The sequence below is a fragment of the Strigops habroptila genome, chromosome 3 (genome assembly GCF_004027225.2).
Source record: "Strigops habroptila isolate Jane chromosome 3, bStrHab1.2.pri, whole genome shotgun sequence".
Taxonomy (NCBI): domain Eukaryota; kingdom Metazoa; phylum Chordata; class Aves; order Psittaciformes; family Psittacidae; genus Strigops; species Strigops habroptila.
In genome coordinates this window covers 58,264,893-58,285,952 of record NC_044279.2, presented here as the reverse complement: position 1 = coordinate 58,285,952, position 21,060 = coordinate 58,264,893, and the positions used below count along the sequence as shown (strand labels likewise).

The 21,060-nt window shown below is 41.7% G+C and overlaps 1 protein-coding gene across 5 annotated transcripts in view; it reads left to right on the top strand.

Annotated features, from left to right (window-relative positions):
* Nucleotides 1-21,060, top strand: part of STK38L (serine/threonine kinase 38 like) — a 51,127-nt gene that overhangs the window by 19,019 nt on the left and 11,048 nt on the right. For 3 of the 5 annotated variants that reach the window (XR_003990445.1, XR_003990446.1, XM_030478571.1), the window contains exons 2-9: nt 9,997-10,141; nt 12,160-12,211; nt 13,479-13,601; nt 14,185-14,268; nt 16,947-17,070; nt 17,626-17,780; nt 18,721-18,823; nt 19,602-19,663. Coding sequence is in view for 3 of the 5 variants with exons in the window: in XM_030478571.1 (XP_030334431.1) it covers nt 10,008-10,141; nt 12,160-12,211; nt 13,479-13,601; nt 14,185-14,268; nt 16,947-17,070; nt 17,626-17,780; nt 18,721-18,823; nt 19,602-19,663 (837 nt within the window). In the remaining 2 variants the exon portion in view is untranslated. Of the gene's footprint in view, nt 1-4,529; nt 4,789-9,996; nt 10,142-12,159; nt 12,314-13,478; nt 13,602-14,184; nt 14,269-16,946; nt 17,071-17,625; nt 17,781-18,720; nt 18,824-19,601; nt 19,664-21,060 lie in introns of those variants that run through there. The other 2 variants (XM_030478572.1, XM_030478573.1) reach the window with 2 other exon arrangements.

Below are 21,060 nucleotides of genomic sequence, written 5' to 3'. Positions count from 1 at the left end.
CTCCACCTTTGGTACTGATGGCCAGAGGTCCTGATCGTTTGTTAGTAAAACTATGGCACAGCTCCATCCCCATCCTTCCAAATCTGCTTTCTGGCTTCAGGCACTAGGAAGGTGGTACCATGTATCCTCTCCTGCATCAAGAGACTGCACACATCTTTTCATCTTTGTGTATCCTGGGCCTCATCAAGGTAGTCTGCTTTGTGTGCCAACAGCTGTTGTCTTCTTCAAAAATCATAGTTAAAGAAATGAACTGTTGTAGTGGGATTCAAATGGGCAAGCATCTGTTCTCCAGTACTGCATATACTAACAAGATGTACTACCTGCATTCGCAGCTTTTTAAGGCCAGAGGGATCTGTTGTGCTCATTAACCCTGACTAGAGGCATTGCATAGGCCATAGCCAGTCATTGGTGTTCTGCATCTCATTTAGCGGTCAGCTTCTTTGCTGGCACAGACTTATCATGTGTAATTACTATACTTAATTTGATTGATGTGATCTGAAAAGAGCCTACTAAGAGTCAGGGGTTTGAACATACATTAGTAAAAATAAAAAACCTCAGTGTTCTCTTCTCCTCCAGCATTCTCGAATGCAAAAGTGCTTCCTAGTTCCCAAACCCAAATCCTCCCTCTGGTCCTGCTTCCCTAGGCTCCTTAGAAAATAGAAAGGCTTTATAGCATGCCTAAAATTAAAGAGCAGAGCTTCTTTGATCAAAGCTGAAAATGTATTACGATTTCAAGGAAACTTTATGCAGGTTCCAGGTTAAAAGCTCCTTCTTGTATTCTTTACTTTTGTCCTAAGTTGTGTCTCTTGGCCATGGAAAAGCCAGATGTAGAGAAATGCACTGTGGCTGAATTTTACTTTCAGATTGCTGTACATGTTTTGGAGTGGGACATACCTCAGTATAATTTTGTCCAGAAAACTAATAACTGGGGAGGAAGCAGATTTTTTTGGTCGTTGACCTGGCTCCATTCATAATTATTTCATGATGCAGAACACGGCAGCAAAATATTTAGCATGGGCGCTTTTTTTTCGCCAGTTATATTAGCAGATCTTAGAACAAGGCTTTCTTGAATATGCCTGGATGCAACTACCTGCTAAAAGCTGAGAAAATGCTTAAGTGCACAGGAATGCAATTACTTCAGTAGATAGAAGAGCTTCCTGTTTTTAGACACTTCTAAGAGGACAAAGATTTGCAGCACTGTGAAGCTTGGGGAGAGCCAGGAGAAAGGAAACTTACAAGTGAGCTATGAAATGCCATTGTTAGCTTTTCAGCAACCTACTGGTTTCTTTTGTTGCCAATAAATTAAAATGCATCAATTCAGATAATGTGGTACACCCTGGAAGGAGGGATGGCCACATGGCACTGCAAGTCTAGTTCCCTTATCATGTTTTGTGCTTCATTTAGTCATACAGGATGTTGTCCTGAGCTGACCTCCCATTTGGAGCACTGTGGAAGACAGCAGCATGTGGATACACCAGCACCTCTATTCCCTTCCTGTTGCTAGCTTTAGCCCTTTGTCCTTGCTGGTGGAGCAGAAGTACAGCCTCTATTTTCTCTTCTCTCCCTAAACGAGGCTAATGCGGTGGGTGGGGGAGTCCTGTCTTGCAGCCACACATGCATGCATGGTAAAGAAATTTGAGTGGGTACTGCTAAAACCCGAATGGTTAGATTGTCTTTAAAAACCCTCCATAAAGAAAATAACTTAAGTTATTTGAAAGGACTGAGCTCATGAAGATTTCGGTATGTCATTGCAAGTTATTCAATGCTGAGCGAGTGTTCTAAGTACAGGATGTCTCAAAACGTACCCTTAACTTTGGGACAGAGCTATTGAAGTAGAGCATAAAGAATATAATTGTATTGCCAAAGGTCGAGGCAAGTGGAGCTGAGATGGAAGTGACCTTTTTAGTGGATTTGTGTTTCTAAACTTTGGGTGACCAGTCTCCCATTGTTAGTGAAAGCAAAGGTTATGATGTTTGGATCAAAAGTTGTTTTGTAACTTGATGTGGACAAAAGATTGACTCGAAATGGAAGAAAACAGTGCGTATATTTTATCTAGGTGTAGGTATATGCAGTTTATATATATACACCCATATATATATATATTTGTACATACATAGTTTCATCTTTTATCTTTTCCTGTTAGGGAAACGAATTTGTGTTTGGCAGCCATGCACTCTGCTCATTGAAAGTAGCAGAGAACTGAATCAGGGCCACTGTTCATGGGAGGCTTCTGCTGCTCAACTTCATTGAATAGCAGGAAATCCTGGAGTGCAGCACAACTCCAATATTCAGGTTTTATTCCATATTAGGAAATATTTCCTTATCATTACTGTGGGTGTGTCGGAATGATTTGTGAGATTCGTTTCTGTGAGCCAAATTAGAAGACGAGGCCCTATTGCCTGCTTCTTGCTTCCGGACAAACTCCATGGGAAGGAATGAGCAGGCTCAGCCTGGGGAAGTGTGGCCCTTTTCAGTTGATGCAGGTGAAACCAGCCTCACCAAAACTGTTTTAGAAGAAATCGTTTCAGCCTGGTGCAGTTCCTCAATCTGGGTTATGCAGCTTCTTGTGCTGGCACAAAGCATCGAGCGGCAGCGGGAGAGAAACAAACAGATGGTTGGACGGAAAGTGGGACAGGTTCTTTCAGAAACAGTACTGGCTAATGCCAAGTTACAGTGTGCACGCAACTGTGGCCTTTGCTGGGGGAAGGGACCTTGGTGGTTTCAGAGGGGATTTTTGCCCAATGCCCGTCCTTGACATTTTAGGGTATTTACAGGTTTAGGAGTCTACCCCGAGGTAGGAAAGTAACTTCCTTCATTTTGAAAGCATTTTTTACTTGGGTGCATTGGGTGAAAAGCTCTCATGGAGTTTAGGGGGCATGTTGGAGTCAGCTCCTGACACCCTAAGTTGCCCTCTGGGCTTTGCTGTCCCTCAGGTTTCCCTGGTGTCATCAGTGCTAGAAGTGCAGCAGCCGCTGGGGCTGCAGGACCCATGCAGCATCTCCATCCTGAGTCCTGTGGGTCTGTGAATGTCCCCTCAGGGTTTTCTCATGGTCATGGGGGTCGGGCACTGGGAGTGTCCATGACTTTTGGATTATGAGCTGGGGCTGGGCAAGTCATGGAGTGCTGCTTTCTGCTTTTAGCTGGGACTGTAACGGGCAACTCACCCAGATGCTCCATGGGGACAGCAAGAATGACTTAAAATGGCTAAAACATTTGAACATCTTTTGCTTTTAAATAGCAAGGCCTGTTCCAACAGAGCTAATTTTACTCAGGTTTAGTGCTGCTTTAAATAGAACAAATATAATTCATGCTGTAACTTTAAAGTAGCAAAACTTCCTAGAACATGATGCACATTGAGGAATGAGTAACAAGCTAAAGGAAATGAAGTATATAAATGAGGTAAATGAAAGCTAAAGTGTCAGTGCCATTTTATTGCAGTCTTGTTGCTTCATTTTCCCTTCTCAGATGGGGACTGCTGTAAAAAGCGGAGGATCTCAGAAAGATCTGGTCTTAGCGATTAACATTGAAAAGAAGAAAAATCTGCATGTGAAATAATCTGATTTGGTTTATTTGGCACAGAATGTTGCTTCTTTCAGGTAACATATTAAATAAAATAGGGGATTGTGAATGGTGATACTACTGAAAACATGCATTATGCAGGATCATAATATTTATTTTTCTGAAACATACCCCAGAGCAGTGCTTGGCAAACATGCTGATCTGGTAACTAGGAACTTCAGTAACAGCAGTAGCACAGATAGCATCATCCAGATGCCAGAATAGGACTATTAGGTCAAAACCTATTGAGCTGAAGGGGTTTTTTTATTGACATAGTGAACTTTGGGCAAGGTTTCGTTCTGAAAATGGAAAGATATATTTAGTAATAACACAAGTATTAAGATCAAGCTCCAAGGGTTGAAAAATAATGGCCCATAATTGACATAGCTTGGAGTAGTGGGGTTTTGTTGTTTGCCTGCTGCTCGGAGGCTTCAGGGTCCTGTAGTGTTTTGTCTCTGGAGCTTTCTCAAAAGCTTTGGAAGTGGATTTAAAGTGGGTTATAGAAAAAGAAGGCAGAGAACCTCTCCAGGAGAAGGTTTGGTATAAACAATTGGGCAGTGAAAATATGCACAGCACAGTTGCCAGATTTGTACTAGCAGAAACTGTAGTGCAGAAAGTCATTTTCCCTCCAGCTGATACCACATTATGACCACTTTCTCCTTCTGTTTCGTCACTGGAACGATCAGCTGTTGTACAGCATTTTTATCTTTGCTTTCTGTTTGCATGTCAGCTCATACGACATCTAGTTGCATGTAGAAGTTGCTTGGAGTGCCTGGGCGGCTGCTGCTCCAGCTGCTGCTCCTCCCCTTACTCTTGCTGGTATGTCACACCACCTCATCCTGCTGAGCCTTTGGTTGCTTATTTCATTTATCTGTCCCTGCCCACTGCCTTTTGGTGTGAATCATGCTGTTATTTGTGTATGGTGGGTTGGTTTTTTTTTTTCCCCTCATATATATATCTCCTGTCTCTCTGAAAAAGAACCCAGACAATTTGGAGAGAGCAGGGCTGGCGCTCTTACTTGAAGCTTTGCTGTGTCCATGCTGTTTTCCTATACAGGACTTCATTTTTCAAACACAATCCTCGCCAGCGGTGGTTTTTAGTGCCTGTTCAGTGAGTTGCTTTGCTGCGCTGTCTGTAAAGGAGCCAAGCAGCTTTATTAAGTCCACTCTAGCTTCTCATGCAGAAGAGCTCCAGCACTATGCACAGTGGTGATAACTGGCGTTTCTGAAGGTACTCGCTTTATTGAGCTGTATTTGTTTACTTTGGAACAGGTCTGGCACTGAAACCCTCTCCTTTCTTTTTTACCTTCTAATGCTTGAAAAATGCCATTTGTATACCTCATTTCGGGAGTAAGTTGAATGCCAAAATGTGTCATGCTGAGAAAATGGGAACTTTGAAAGGCAAAAATATGTTTTGGTATCTGCCTTACCCAGAGGCTTTCATTCAAGAGCCAATTCCCTTGGATTGTAAATGGAATCTTTTTAAACTTTGCAGTTTTACCCTTTTTACTGCTTCCTAAATGCTGGGCTCTAGGGGCGTGCTTGGGTGCCTAAATAATTATCAGCCTTTCTGTGATGTAGCTGTTTTGGGAGGAAGGATTGGTGTTCCCTTTCTTGCTGATGTTTGTAGCTTTACATTTTAAATCCAAGTCAGAGAGCCAGCAGCATGATAATGGCATTCTTCATGTGGTAAAAAACCATGCTTTTCTCTCCAAGAGAATTGTATTGATGTTTGCTCCCTAACTTAAATATGCACTAAGTAATGAATCCAGAGTAAAATTATGTTAGGGCTACTGTATAATTATGCTATACACATAGTTTCAAAAATAAGAATGTTGTGTGACTTAAGTCCAGATTAATTTGATAGTATAGATGCAGCTTTATTCAATAGTAAGAACAAGCTGTGTGATATAAGACAGTTGTGCAGGAAACTTGCCTATAAAGAGACTGGCACTTTCAGACCCCTTCTTACAGAAGTGAAGCCCAGTCACAATACCCACCACTGTCTAACTGGCACAGACTTGTTCTTTTGCAGGCAATCTTTGTGAGAGAAAGCAAGAATTGATCAAATAGGTTACTGTAGTATCCTGAGAAATGTGAAACCCTCTAATAAGGAAGATAGCTGGAAAGACTGGTTTCAGTTTTCACTGTAGCATACTTGCACATATTTATATTCTCACTGAAGTGAGAAATCATTAAAAATGTAAATGTGAAAGGCTGGAAGAATATGCTAGAAGGATCTGAAATTATGAACTTACCTGCTTTGGGGGATGGTTTTGCATTTTGGTGTGGGCTTTTCAGTGGTGGAAACTGTTTCAGGGAAATCAATTGACAGTTTAACTTAAAGCTGGTGGGAGTACAAACTGAAGTTTTGGTGAACTGTAGGCCACTGCTTGGCCTTTCTCTGAGTCCCAATCAGGGAAGATCTGGGAATCAAAAAACTGGTGTATGCTTTGACCAGGCAGCATTGTTCTACCAGAAGGGAGAGGTCCCTTCCAACTGAGATATTCTATTTTATGGTGAGTCAGGAGAGACTTGCTTGGAGGAGACTCTCGAAAACTTCGGTGTGTTAGCACTGGGCCTGCTGTCCCCTTTCAGTGCCTGTCCCCTGCTCTCCCTCATCCTTCAGGAACATACTTCAGCTCCTCCCTGCTCTGCTGCAGTTCCATCTGCCTCTGGGGGCAAGATTTTCCCCAGCTGCTGCACATCTGTAGCTCCTCATCTGCATGCCCTAGGTGCTTGCTGCTGAGCAGAGCAGGTATCAGGAGAAGGGCTCCCTCCCGCTGTAAGGTGAGCCATCCATCCAGGAGGCACAGCCTCTCTTTCTGGGCCAAGCAGCACATATGGCCTCTGTGCTTCTGGCAGCTCTGACACACTGTCCTGCGGGCTCTGCGCTGCTCAGTGTCTCCTGCCCATTAGATGGGTTTGATGTCTCTCTCTCTCTCTCCCACAGCCGGTGGTGTATCATTTTTTCCCAAAGTAACAGGCCCTTTGGAAAGAAATGCCTTTGGTCCTCATCAGCCCAAGTTTTCACCAAATGTGGCTGGCTGGTTTAATATGACCTCCTTCATGGTCCAGGGAGCCTAATGCAAGGCTGGTGATGCAGCAGGAGTAGAATGGTTCCATTATGCAAATGGAAGGAATTTGGGTGAATTAGTAGGTTTTTGAGGGCATTTTCAAGAACTGTGGGTGGCACCTTTTCAAAACATTCCTGTTAATGTGGTGAGGTCAGTAGCAGTGTGCTGTCAGTAAAAGGCCCCATTTTGAAGCTTCTTCCTTCCCACCCCCGTCCCCTCTAGTATCATTTGTTTATAAAGGCCATGCTTAAGGACTTTACTTTGTAATTCCCAACTGAATATTTTGTTTGGGTTGTGGATTTGTGCTTTGTTTTGAAGTTTGTTAGTGGAAGCAGAGAGGCCAGAGGAAAAAAGTTGAAGTTTTTCTCTGCTGTGAGTTGACATAGGGTTTTGCAGGGTATCTTGTGTCTCCTGCCAGGTCTGTGCTCTTTTCTACTTGCTTTGGGGAACCTGGAGAGCTTAGGGCACTCTTGGGTTTGCAAAGGGTTTTGTTGTTGTTTTGTTGTGGGGGTTTTTTTTGTGTTTTGTTTTGGTGTCCCCCCCCCCCATGACAGAGGTAACTGGGGACACCAATTGCAAACGGAACAAATGTGAAGTAAATTCTGCCTGAAGAATTGTGCTGTGGTACAATGTGGTCTGAAGGCAGGGCTGGTGGAGTGTGCACAGGATATATGGGGTGCTTTAAGGCCCCTTCCAACCCAAACCATTCTATGATTCTATGCGGCAAGCAAATGCTTCTGGTAATGTATCCCTCCTATTTTAGTGGAGGGGATAATGGTGGGTTTATGCTGTGGTGTGATGGTGAAGTCAATACGAGTTTCTTCTCTGGTAAATAGCTTTCTCTGAGTTTGCTAGTTTATGGATTAGCTTCTTGTCTATGTTTTCCTACTGTAGAACTACAGTGAGGGTCAGCCCTGCTATTTCTAGCATGGTGTGCTAGTGCCAGAATTGTTATCTCCTTTTTACAGGCTTAATAAAATCAAGTAACTTAGATTTGCTATTTGGTAACGTCTGCATTTGTGAGTATAGGAGCATAGGGAAAACAAATTAACATGAAATAGAATTGCAGGGTTATATTATCCTACCAGGAATACAAGATGTGCAAAGGATAAATATCCTGTTGCTTGCCAGTGCTAGAAGTGTCCTCATTATACCTTAAGTAAAGGTTAATCCATTTCAAGCCTGGGTTAATGCTGCGCTATCCTGACACTCCAAAATGACCAGAAGATGGGGTTTTACTCTATTAGGTCATTTCTTGTAATAACTTACTCACAGGTGCCAGTGTGTGGTCAGCAGTTGCTCTGTTTGATTTGGGTGTGTCAACATGCTGTAGGTTTTTCCACTCAGATACCTGTTTTATATTTCTTTTCCCACCTGTCAAGGGAGAAAGAGAGTATAATATTGTACAACAGACTGAGTAGGGAGAGCAGGAGTAAGTTCTCCAGCTTTTGGAGAGGTGTCCAATAGGGGGTACATGTGTGAAGAATAGAACCCCTTAATTTTTAGTAAAGACTAAAAGGTGACAGCTCTCATCTTTCTGTAATAGAAAATTGAAGGGGATAAAAGTGATTAAAAAATAGAAATATTGACATCATCTTGGAGCAGCTGTAGTGCTATTAAAACCTCTTTGTATGAGTATAGACAGCTAAATTTTTATTCTTGGAACTCCACCATCTTGCACAGTCCAAAATACACAGCTAAAATAATATCTACATAATGCTATAAAACCCCTTTATTTGTGACACAGCAGCTGCGTTTCTGGCAACAGATATCTTATTGTTGCACCAAATGCAATTAAAAATCCATGAGAGAAAATCCTGTCCTCACAGAGGGGAGCAGTCAAATCCAAACCCAAAAAAACCCAGGCAGAATTAAGCAATCTCCCCATCCTGATGCGGACATGCAAGTTTTCTTCCATATGAAACTTTTAATCAGTTAACCTTAAAAGGTATTAGAATCTGCTTGAAGATCATAAGCCTAATTTAGGGTTTGTCTTCCTTAAAATCCCCTGGTGAAATAGAAGGGGATTACGTAAATAGTCAAAAGGAAGTGTATGTACTTCTGTGGAATTTTCCAAAACCAACCCCAAAACAACCTGATCAAACGAGCGTGGGGCTGAGGTGCTGCTATTCGTGGCTCTCCGTGAGGCTCTTTTAAAGTGCCTCAACCCACTTCCAGGTAGGGCATGAGTCCCAGGACAAATTGTGCCTCTTTTTACATCTCCCCTGGCTTCCCTGGACCAGCTGCAAGGGACTCAGGACTGCCCCAAGATGTCTTTTTCCAGCATTAAAAGCATTGTTCTAGTATGTCCATGTTCTTCAGGTTCAAGGTGAAAGCTATTGTAGAGAACAGCCCTTCTTCTGTCCTCTCCCTTCCCAGTTTTTAAGTGCTCAGTGACCACATGCCCTGACCTATACATACTGTATTTATAAGGGTAAATTATTTACAGCTGCATAAGATTATTTCCCCCTGAATTTGTGAATCCAAACTCAGGCAGCGTTATAATGAACAGCTACTTCAGAAAATGCTCATTTCATCGGCAGCATGGTACAGAGATGGTTGGAAAGGAAACAAATGGAAAGACTGGTTGCCTAGTGGCCTTGTGGTAGGGAAGGGTTTTCTATTCTTGGTGGTTGGTTGTTGCTTTAAAAAAAACAGGCAAAAAAACCCCAGCAGCAGCAGTTTTCCATTAAAATATGGCAGTTCCATTATTTCATTTCCATGCAATGATTTCTAGAAGTCCCCCCCCAACTGTCCCCATGTAATTTTGTTGAGCGGCTTTAAGATTCAAAGATAGCTGATGGCTTGCTTCTGTCCTTGAAATAGCTTCTTCTCTGGATAGGATTAGGGATTTTCTCCATTTACTGTTCCATTTTATCCTCTCCTTTAGTAGCACTTAGAATTTCTGGAGTCTGAAATTGGCATAGAGTTGTGATGTGTCCAGCTGTGGGAGATGCCTGGTGCTCCTCTGGCTTCTCCCTCTTCCTTTCCACTCTTTGCCACCTCTTCTGTCACGCAAGCTGGGCTCAAGTCTGCTGGAGGTACATTTTCCTCATTCACGGACAAGGCCCGTAGCCTGCATAATTCTTTGCTATGATTCACCCTTTGTTTTGCCAGTGTGCTGGTTTGGGGTTTTTTTAAGAGAGTGGGTAATAGGTCGTCCTGCTATCTTGGGATAATTTTATAACACGGTTTTTTTTTAATGGAGTTTCTTCTACGTAAAGAACAGTGCCTTTCCTGTGAATTCTGTAGTGTCTAAGAATTTGGCGATGGAGAATGGGAAAGAGGAATATATACATGTGTATATATAATTTTGTATTATTTTTTCCAAGTGAGTAATGATGTGACATGCTCTGTTTCAGTACATGTTACCATGGCGATGACTGCAGGGACTACAACATCCTTTCCCATGAGTAACCACACCCGGGAGAGGGTGACGGTGGCCAAACTTACGCTGGAGAACTTCTACAGCAACCTAATTATACAGCACGAAGAGAGAGAAACCAGGTACTGGCTCTGCTTCCTCTCACCCCTTTCAGCTTTTCTTGTTTGGCTTTTCATGGTGTTTCTTTCAGGGCACTTTCTTTCTCCATTCTTGTAAGGTTTTTTCTCTACTTAGTAGCAAGGAGCTGATCCCTGAAGGGCACGGGCTGCCTTTCAGCTGCTGGCTGTGCCAGTAGACCTGTGAACATCCCCTGCTACTGTAACAAACAGTGAGTGAGTGACAGAGGACCTCCACTTTTGGTGTTTCGTATAATCTACCTCCTCATCAGGTTACTACTGCTTTGTGGAAACTGCTCTGTGCAGGGTCTTATTTTGCAGCACGTGTGAGGTTTCTTCCTCAGCATGTGAGGTTGGTGATCTCCAATTCCTCCACACATGCCACAGGGAATAAAATCTACAGAGGGAGATGCTGCAGAGCTGCTGAGGGGTGGTAACTTGGGTTTGTGGTGTCTATTCATGCTCTGCAGCATGGAGCTTGTGCCAAGACTCATAAACCCTGCAGAAGGAAGTGTTACAGGAGGTGGGGAAAAAGACTGACAGGAGTGATGGGGTAAGGAAAGGAGGCAGGGAGCTGGGGGTGGCCTGGGGTGGAAATAAGGGGCAGTAAAGAGCATAGGACTGGTGATGGAGGGTTTGAGAGGCTCTTGGGTGGGCTGGAAGAATTCTGGGTATAATGCAGTTCCCACCTCTGAATTGTTCTTGGGTGGTGTTGACTGGAACTCTGTGGGAGTGTGTGTTGGTCATCTCCACTTTAATTTTTCTCATCTGTGCCCAATTCTGCCTCTGATGTGGTGAAGTGCTACTTGAATTAAGTGTCAACGCACCAGTATTTGATGATAATGAATGTTGTATTTCAAATTGTCATCAGCATGTGAAATTATCATTCCCCTGGTAATATGTTTTTAATTGAGGGGTTTTCAGCTGAGCAGCAGGGTTTCTCTCTTCATCATATTTAGTCATTATCCCACATAATTGAGTTGCTTCTAGTTAGGAGAATAGAGTGTCTGCTCAGGGCCTTTAATTTAGGGGATCCCGCTGTACTTCTCAAAGTGCAGAAAGACACCAGCAGCCTGGCACCGAGCCTTCAAGCTCTTGGCTGCTGCTAGTGGGTGACATGCTTTCTGAAACCTGCACCCTGACAGTTATAAAGAAGTGTCTCATGGGTAGAAAAAGAGGGGTCCAGTAGACATGTGAGGGTGGTGAGGCACTGGCACAGGCTGCCCAGAGAAGCTGTGGCTGCCCCATCCCTGGCAGTGTTCAAGGCCAGGTTGAACGGGGCTTGGAGCAACCTGATCTAGTGGAAGGTGTCCCTGCCCATGGCAGCGGGGTTGGAACTAGATGGTCTTTAATGTCACTTCTAGACCAAACCATTCTACGCTTGTGTATTACCACATGCTGACCCCCTGCCATCTGTAGGGTAACCCGCAGGCTTCACTTGCCACTTGGATCCTCCCAGCCTGGCATGGCACCAGCTGGACTAGCCCCAGGACCCGTGAGCCCTGGCCTGGGCAGGACGCTGGGAGGAGGTGATGATGATGAACCCAGGGGGGTAGAGTCAATTGGCCCAAGAGTAAGGGGAACAGGACCAGGCATGTGACCAGGGAGAGGTCAGCAAGGCTGGGGGGTGAAAGCTGGAGCTGGCTGAGGTGTTGGAGGTAGAGCCAATATAGAAATGGTGGGGGGGAAAAAAAGTGTTTATTCTGATTCATTATCAGATACTGATAAAACCAGCTTTGCTTCAACAAGGTTATATGAAGAAATACAAATCAGTAGAGTGATTATATGTTTGGACCTTTAATGCCTAATTGTGCAAATACCTAAGTGCTTGCTTGAATTTGCATTTTCAACAGCTTTGATCACAAATGAGTAAATGGGTGGAGAGGGCAGTAAGTCTTCAATTTTCCATTTGAGGCAAATTCTTTGGTATCTGGAATATGTGAAGTGAAGGAGTTGTCTTGCTGTAGTGTTCCATTTGTTTTTCATAAATATTTAAAAAAGCAATCTGTTTTTGCCCTTCGCAGGCAGAAGAAGCTAGAAGTGGCTATGGAAGAGGAAGGCCTCGCAGATGAGGAGGTAAATACTACTTAAGTAATCTTTGAAGAGACCGCTTTGCTTTTGTTGCCCTACTTCAAATTGGCATTTGAGGAGCTTACAGAACCATCAGCTAGCATGGCAGTAAGTTTTATTTTGTAAATGAATGTTGCTCCTGTAAATAATTGTTTATTAGGGAAGCTGTGAATACTCTTGAATGATACTTGCAATAGCTGAGGCTTTTTATGACACCCTTAGTCCTTATGAGACGTGGCCACATCAAGTATATAGCATGCTTTTCAAAGATTAAACTTGTTTGCCATTCTATTTGGCAAGAAAAGAAGGTGAGATGCGCTTAGAAGTGGATAGAATGCAAAATGCTGAACCATTTTTAGTTCATTTAAGCAATAAACTGGGTAAACCCTTGCTACATTTGGATACAGATAAGGAGGGATCTCTGTCTGCTTGGCATCTCTCAGAACTTTGGTCAATAAGTTGCTTTTCTGAGGCCCACCAAACCATAGGTGTCTGTACGGCCTTCAAGGGTTGTCAGGGAAATAAGCAGGAGCAGTGCCTCAGTGATTTCTGAGTTTGTCCGGCTGCCGTAACTTCTGGGAAGAGAGAAGGGCGACCGTGAGTGCGCAATGCCATCTTGTGGTTTTAAATGAAGCTGTCACCCTAGTACAAAATCTGGCAGTTAGGTGCCTGATCGATGGATCTCATTAACGGTCTGAAATACTCTCGGCATCTTTGGGAGCATTGGTCGGTGTTCGTCTTCTCTCAGGCTGAATCTCATTGACATTTTTATAGAACAAAATGTATGACAGGTTTTTCTTTCAAATACGAGTGTTTGCCTGCCATAAACCAAATGGATCTCTACTGCCTGCCAGGCTTCTTGTTGCCTTTTTTGCACCCCTTCTTTTTGGTGGGGTGCAAGTTTCAGCTTTTATTGATCCTTCAGATGCCCAAAACCAAGAGTCCTTGCCTCAGCTGGTGACTTTGGCCTTTGGACTGATGCACTTTGAACCAGTGTGATTTTATTTTTTTTAATTAATTATTTTTTATTCCCATTTATTTAGATCTAAGTATTAAAAATAATAACACAACCCCCCCAAAAATGTGAACCTGGGCCTCTGTATTGAAGACTGTGCTCCTGGATCATACTTTTAGAAATTTAGAAAGACTTCTCCTTTTTACATTTCTCTCTTCCATTAGGATTACAGCGAAATATTTCACAGGAAGGGAGAGTGTCTATCTTGATTTTCTACTGTCAAATGACTTACAAACTTCTGTCTCTGTGTCTCCTCAGAAAAAACTGCGCCGGTCACAACACGCTCGCAAAGAAACAGAGTTTCTGCGGCTGAAGAGGACTAGGCTTGGCTTGGATGACTTTGAATCTTTGAAAGTTATAGGAAGAGGAGCATTTGGGGAGGTTTGTGGCATTCTTGCTTGAACAGGATATTGAAATTGGATTGAACATTAAAATGAAACATTTTAATTACAGAATAAAAAGTTCCACTTGGGGAGTTTTATTGCAGAACAGCAGCTATTTGAATAATTGTGCAAGTGTGGTAAGTCAAGTAATGAATTACGTGCATCAATTTCTCAAGGCCCCTGGAAAGGCCCTGGGAGGTTTCCTGCAACTTCCTAAACTGATGTTGCCCATGTGGCTCCAAGAATTGATGGATTTGCTGTTGCACAGCTCCCCTTCATAAACATTCTCCCTGCCCCGTGTCACATCACATTTGTATCTGCTCTTGAATTTTAGCGTGCACAATCTCACAGCTACCTGGCGTTTACTGTGCCTGCTGAGTTTTCCTAAAACAATAGTTACTTCAAATTGTCTGCTCATCACTATGTATGTAGTGTAGAAATATTTCTTTTTTCCATGGTTTTTTAAATGTTTAACAAAAGAACTTTTCTATGCCCAGCAATGTTGAGCCTTCCAGTAGATTCCACACTGGGGTCTAATTTTGGTGTAGAGAAGATTGAGTGGGTTGTATTTCTCGTTATAGGTACGCCTCGTTCAAAAGAAGGATACAGGTCATATTTATGCAATGAAGATACTAAGGAAAGCAGACATGCTGGAGAAAGAGCAGGTGTGTGTTGTATAAGTCCCCTAGGTTTCAAACTTAGGCTCTCTAGAAAATTGCTGAGGTTCTTTGTGGCAGATACTATTTGGTCATATTTTCCGCTTTGAAAGCCCCAATAATGGTATAGCAGCCCAAAGCATCTATGGAGCTGCTAGCACAGTACACAAGAATAAGCAAAAGTTAGGAAATAAGGTCATGTAACAACATTTTAAAAAATGTTTTATTTACAATCAGTTTTGAATAGAGACAAAGTCGGGTTGGGTTTTGGTTTTGTTTTCCTTCCTTTATCAACACAGACCTTATAGTACGTAATATGTAAAACTGCATTTCAAGGGAAGTGCTTCTTGAAAAGTAATATTGTGCCAACGTGTAAACTGAGAGTATTTGACATTTTCTTTTGATGGTTAGATACCAACAGATATCCCACTGTTCAATGGCTTCATTTTCCTTTGTTTTCCTTTTTAGCTGGGTCTTGCGTTGTTTTGCTTTGTTTTTGTTAGTTTGGTTTGGATTTTGCTTTTACTTTTTAGTTAACAATACACTGCAAATTCCTGGTCAGACATGGCAAGTACTTCGGCACCACAAAGCAAGGAAATCAAGTGCAGATGTCTCAAGCAAAAGGGCAGATAAGAGAGGACTTTTCCGTATCAAACCTAAGACTGAACCTTACCCATCATTTGCTCTTGTATTACGTCTCCCAGCAGTGGTACTTCTACTTTACTTTTTTTCCTGGCACAGACTTTTGGTCTCCTCAAGCCCATGCCCTTAATACAGGGGACTAGAGAAACAGCATGTTCTGCACAGCAGGCAGGATACGTGTGGCCCTCAGGTTAAAGCCTTGCCCTCATTTTGTAACCTGATGTGGCAATGGGGCTGAGCTGGCACTCTCCATTTCATTTGGGATGGAAATCTTCCCTGGAAAGTGTTTTTTCTGCTGTAATTTTCATTGCCTGGTTTGTTCAGTGGAAAGCAACACAGGACACAAATACAAGATAACGAAGATTTTTTTTTATTATCTTTTTTCAAGCCTGATAGCACTGGGAGATATCCTGGCTGGTTTTTAAGCAAGGTTTTAATATTGTATTTTATAGCCACATTGAGGAGTGGAGGGTGGAAAGAAATATTTTCTGATGAGAATAAATAGAGCTGGATGAGTCAAAGTTGGAGTGCCTACTACAGAGAGAGAGCCCAGGGCCCTGTGAAACCCTGTGAAAAGAACACGTACACGTAAAGATGCTCCTGGCCAGTAGAATTGGGGAAGAGATGAAGAAGACTGCCCTTGAAGCTGGAATAGTAGTACATATTTTCTCTTCAGAAGTTGTTTTCTGGTGTATGAATAATGAAAATCTTAGAGCTGTAAAGAAATACTTTTCCATGCATGTCTTTCATTTTCCTGAAGTATGAGGGTACATTCTAGTGAAACACACCATCCTCTTCCAATCTCTACTATTTGTTCCCAGTGAATTCATGGGGTAACAGCTCTCTGTGTTTGTTTGGTTTTTTTTTACCCCAAGGCTTCAGCTGGAGCTGGAATAGCCTGAGTCACGTCAGATATTCTGAAACTCACTTGCCCATCAGCAGCAGTGGTGGCTATATCAGTTCTGGGCTAGCTTCATGCACATCACTTGGAGGAATGGCTCCATCTTTTCTTCACTTCCCCCTGCTTACATAGCTCAAGACCTTTACCATTTTTGCACTGCTTCAATACTGGCCACTGTGCTCATCGCTACCCACTGTCATCTGTGGGCTGAAACTCATCCCAGCCCTTTTCCCAAATGGCCAAGGCACTTGCCATGCAGTTTAAGTAAGGTTTGCTATGCGAATGGAGCATGTGCATAGGAGCAGTCCCTGTGTACCATGTACCCCTTCCAGATGGGGTACATGCACTGTCATCAGTATGTGCAATGGTGACTTGGGAACTAGACAGTAGTTCAGTGTAAGTCGGGCATTTCTTTCTTCACAGCAGTGAAGGAATCGGGTTTTACAGGAAGTAATTAGTTTAGACACTGTCACTGTTCCTAGAGAAGATTTCCTAGGCTTATCTTGCCAAGTTTAAACTGAGATATTAGTTTAGAAGTAGCTATTAGCTCTTTCTTTCTATACGTGTATGAGAAATCTGGTGACTTGTGACAATAATCATAACACATTTACCATTTACCTCTTGATTCTTGAATTCTTTAAGAACACCTCTGGCCTTTTCTAATAATTTCGTCAGTATTGGCACATGGAATTTTTGTCTAAGCTTGCATCAGTGACACTACCATGTGCCATATAAAGCTCTGTGATGGTCAGCTCTGGCTTTTTTATTTAATGTTTCCGTTTCATTTTAGGTATAGTAAAAAAGGGAATTGCACTTTTTCACCAGCTTTGTCAGTTCTTTCCAAACAAACAAAACCAGATTAACAAGCTATGAAGCTATGCTTTGTGTTTCTAGAGATCGTTCTGCAAAGTTGTGTGAACAGGGTTTTTTTAACATTGAGTTGACTTCTGTGAGTTTCTTGTGGGTATTTTGGCTCCCAAAAATTTGTAGGATCTAGTAAAAAACTATGAAGAAAGAATGAAAAATAGTTTCTTTCCTAAAGATCATGAAAATGGATTTTAAGACTAGGCAGTAATATTCTGTTCCTCGTTGAAATATTTAAATTGTCCTTTAATAATAGTTTGTTTTTTCTTTTAAATTTTAGGTGGCCCATATCCGAGCAGAAAGAGATATTTTGGTTGAAGCGGATGGAGCCTGGGTAGTGAAAATGTTTTACAGCTTTCAGGATAAAAGAAATCTTTACCTGATCATGGAGTTCTTGCCTGGAGGTAAGCTGTATGTTGTGGCGGTAGGTAATCACAAGTACTTCTTCCTTTGCTCTTGTTGTCAGCTTTGTAAAATGTTACACACAAGCATGCTGTAAAATTTGTGATGGTAAAAATTTCAATGGTGTTTTAAATCAAGTCCCAGTGGTGCAACCATTCCTGATTTTTAGGGGAAGGAGAAAAGTTACGAAGGGGCATTAAAATAGACTTGGATTAAATAATTACTCTAATCCAATGTTCTGCTTTTTACTGCTGAAGCTATTAACAGTAAAAACAACAATAAAAGCTCTTGTTTAAACAGTTTATTTGTACAATATATGCATTATGTGTTAAAATTCACTTCCTGGGCTCTTCCTATTCAGGATTTTCAACAGGTTTACATCCAATTTACTAAAAAAGTATGTTGGGTATGTAGGTCCTTGCAATAATAGCTTTATAATTAGTAGCTATAAGGCCAGTTGCAAGGTCAAATTTGGATTCTACTGGGGTTTCACGTGGAATTAGTCTTGTGATTAAAATGTTCTGATTTCTAAGCTGTATTTCCATCTCTTTGATTAGGTGACATGATGACCTTATTAATGAAGAAAGACACCTTATCAGAAGAGGAGACACAGTTTTACATTTCCGAAACTGTGTTGGCCATAGATGCTATTCACCAGCTGGGATTCATCCACAGAGATATTAAACCAGATAACCTTCTGCTGGATGCTAAGGCATGTAATGTGCATGTAAACTGCCTATGCTTTAAACATTCAGTCCACAGATAATGCCATTTATAACAGTGCTAATCAGTGGGAACTAGTAGTGCCACACCAGTGATTTAAACTAGCTGGAGTAAAGACAGAAAGTGGTCTCTGTCTTTTCCTTGTGGAACACCAATATGCTTAAAGTAAAACCACCCTTGGTTTTAACTGAAAAGCCTTTTAATCCTTTTAAGGCAATACTTTTAAGTGAGAAATCCACTTAAGATGCCCAAATGCTCATATTCTTAGGGACATGGTGGGCTCGGCAGTGCTAGGTCAACAGTTGGACTCAATATTAAAGATCTTTTCCAGCCTAAACAATTCCATGATTCTATATTCATAGACTTTAAAAACGGATAACCTTGGTTACTTCAAGATGAACGAAAGCATGAAACATTCAGACAATGTTAAATAATCAGTTCAGTTCCTACAGTTATTTTACTTGTTTCATTACCTACTTGCCAGCGGAGGCGAGTCTGTCTGTTAGACTAACTATAGCAAGCCATTAAAGGGACCTCAGTAAGCATCATATACAAGTCTGCAGACTATCCAGCTCTGATGTCTGGAAACCTGATTAAAGCCAGGTTACCATCCTGGAGACTTTTGCAGTCTCAGTGGCATCAAGCTCAAAACAAAACCAGGCAAACTAGCTGCCCTCAGCTCTTGCAGAATTGTATGTATAACTGTTCCCAGGGGGCAATAACCTGTTTGAGAGAAAACACACTCTCAAATACGCCAAGATTCAGTCATTATTTGCCTAGTTGTCCTGGATTAGGTAGTCCTGTGCAAGTCCATCGTGGCCTGAGAAGGCATGTGCAGTTTTTAAAACTTTCTTTTTCAAGCACTACCTTTCTAAACTATATTTTCATCTTCTCTCATCAATATATTTATATATTTTATTTTTTTTTAGGGTCATGTAAAACTGTCTGATTTTGGGCTATGCACAGGTTTAAAGAAGGCTCACAGAACAGAGTTCTACAGGAACCTTACACACAACCCACCAAGTGACTTCTGTAAGTAGAAGGTGTCCTAGTTAACCATTTAAATAGTTCTGAGCTGCAGCTATGCCACATCTTAACTTATATCTACTGGGATAAGCAAGATTGGTCAGGATGATTGCATTTAATTGGAAGACTGGAAATGCTCGTTCCCTCGGACATGGAAGCATTTCACAGGAAAAGTTAGAATTTCTGCAGTGTTGCTGTACTTTTGCATATCCATACACAGATACAAATGCACCTAATGTATCTGTGTCTTAATGTATTTTTCAGAACAATGTTAGGAACTTAGAGAGATGCTCTTTCAGAAGGGACATAGGTTTCCTGCGCGGACTTACTGAAGTCAGTGACAATCTCACAAAGCTTTTCCTAAGAGTAAAGTTGTTCATCAATATGCCTTGGTGACACAACCACATTAGTGTGTTATTCTACAAATGTAGACTTCCTCTGCAGTTCTTGGATTCTTCACTTGTTGCTTAAAAGTACCATTGCCTGCATCTGAATAGATATTGCCAGCTGCAACAATAAGTGCTGCTTAGCCCAGATCAATGTATAAGACTTTCAGGAAGTTCTAATATAGAATTGCTACTGTATCCTACTTGGATGAGTTTCAGCTGCAAATTGGACAGTAGTTGTTATTGTTTTCCCAGCTCCAGTTACGACTGAGTATTTGTTTCTAGGCTAAAGCATTCTAAAGATACAAACCAGTTATTCTTTGAAATCAGAGTGTTTGTATATTTTCTTTTAATTCTCACAAATGCATTTATTATCTAATAACTACTTTATAAATTAGCATTTCAGAACATGAACTCAAAGAGAAAAGCAGAAACATGGAAGAAGAACAGGCGACAGCTGGTGAGTTATTAAAATTATGTATATTTTTTTTTCCTTTTAAACTATTGGCAGAAAAAGTTAAATAAAAGCTCTGCATTAATGCTGCTGTTTTTAAAAAAACTGAAAGGCCCTCAGATGTTGCTCTCTTCAAGCTCCCAAAATTGCAAATAACTCAAAAGAAGATGGTCTAGTGATTCCAGTTATGGAATAGCTCAGGGTTGCTTTGTCTGTTTGATTTCAGAGCTGTGACTAGCAAGACCCTGCTCTTCTCTATGCCTTTGTTTCCCTTACAAACATCTGGACTAACTAACCTTAGGTGTCAGTAACCACTTAGCAAAGCTGTATCTTGAGTTTGTCTTCTAGACTGATGTGGTGTTGACACTGTGTGTGAACTCCTGCAGTTCAGTGTTGCAAGAAGATGCAGAGCTCTGTGGTGCTTTTTCAGAGAATTGTGGGGAAAATTTGTTTGTCCTTCTGCTGAATGGGAATGTGATTCAAAGGCAGTGGAGGGTATTAGCACTGGAGTGCTGCAGCCTGGGTTTATAATGAGGAGTGGTCAAGTAATATAGGAAGCTGTGACATTAACTGAATCAAAAGAAAGTATCTGTCAGCCATGGGGCTTCAGAATTTCAGCCCTGCTCATGATTTTCACCAAATAGCAGTTGCAAAAACATCAGTTTTCAAATTTTGGAACTTTTTACTTTGCACTCTGGTTTAAAAGTCATATGCTGCAGTATTCCCGAAAAGCTTTTGGTTGGTTTTTTTGCCTCATGAGACACAGCGAGATTAAGTTGCAATCACGCTGCCTCACAGGGACTGTTTTTCATGCCCTTGATCCTGCTTGGAGTGAGATCCCTGAAAAGACTACATCTCCGGGTCAGTAAAGCCTGATGTGGTAGAACTACATGGTGAAGCTAGGTGAATCATGAGGCAGTCCAACAGAGAGAATAAAAGGCCAATATGACAACTTTTATCAACACTGTTTAAAAAGGAGCCATATTCTTGGCTTTCCATTGGTGCAAAACTAAATGTCTTGGCTCTGTTTAATGAAGTGTTTTGTTTCTTGTCAGAAAATGAAAGTAAAAACTTTTTTGTTTGGTTTTCATATTTTTCTCACCCCACCATCCTGGGCAAAATTTTCAATCGGTAAACAGAAATTCCCAAATAGCTCAAGATCTAGTTGTTAGCCAGAATCATACAGGCTTTTAAAAGGTTAAAAGGATGGAGCCTGGGTCCAGAAGGAGCTCAAATTAATTTTGCAATAAAGACAAGGTAGTACATTCAACAGCTATTTATCACCAGTGTCACACATGGGAATCTACCACTGGTTATTCCTTCTTTTCTCTTCCTTCTTTTTTTTAGAAAGCCAACAACTACAGAACTTCTTGTGTGTTTCAGTGGCTACCTGAAGCTTCAGC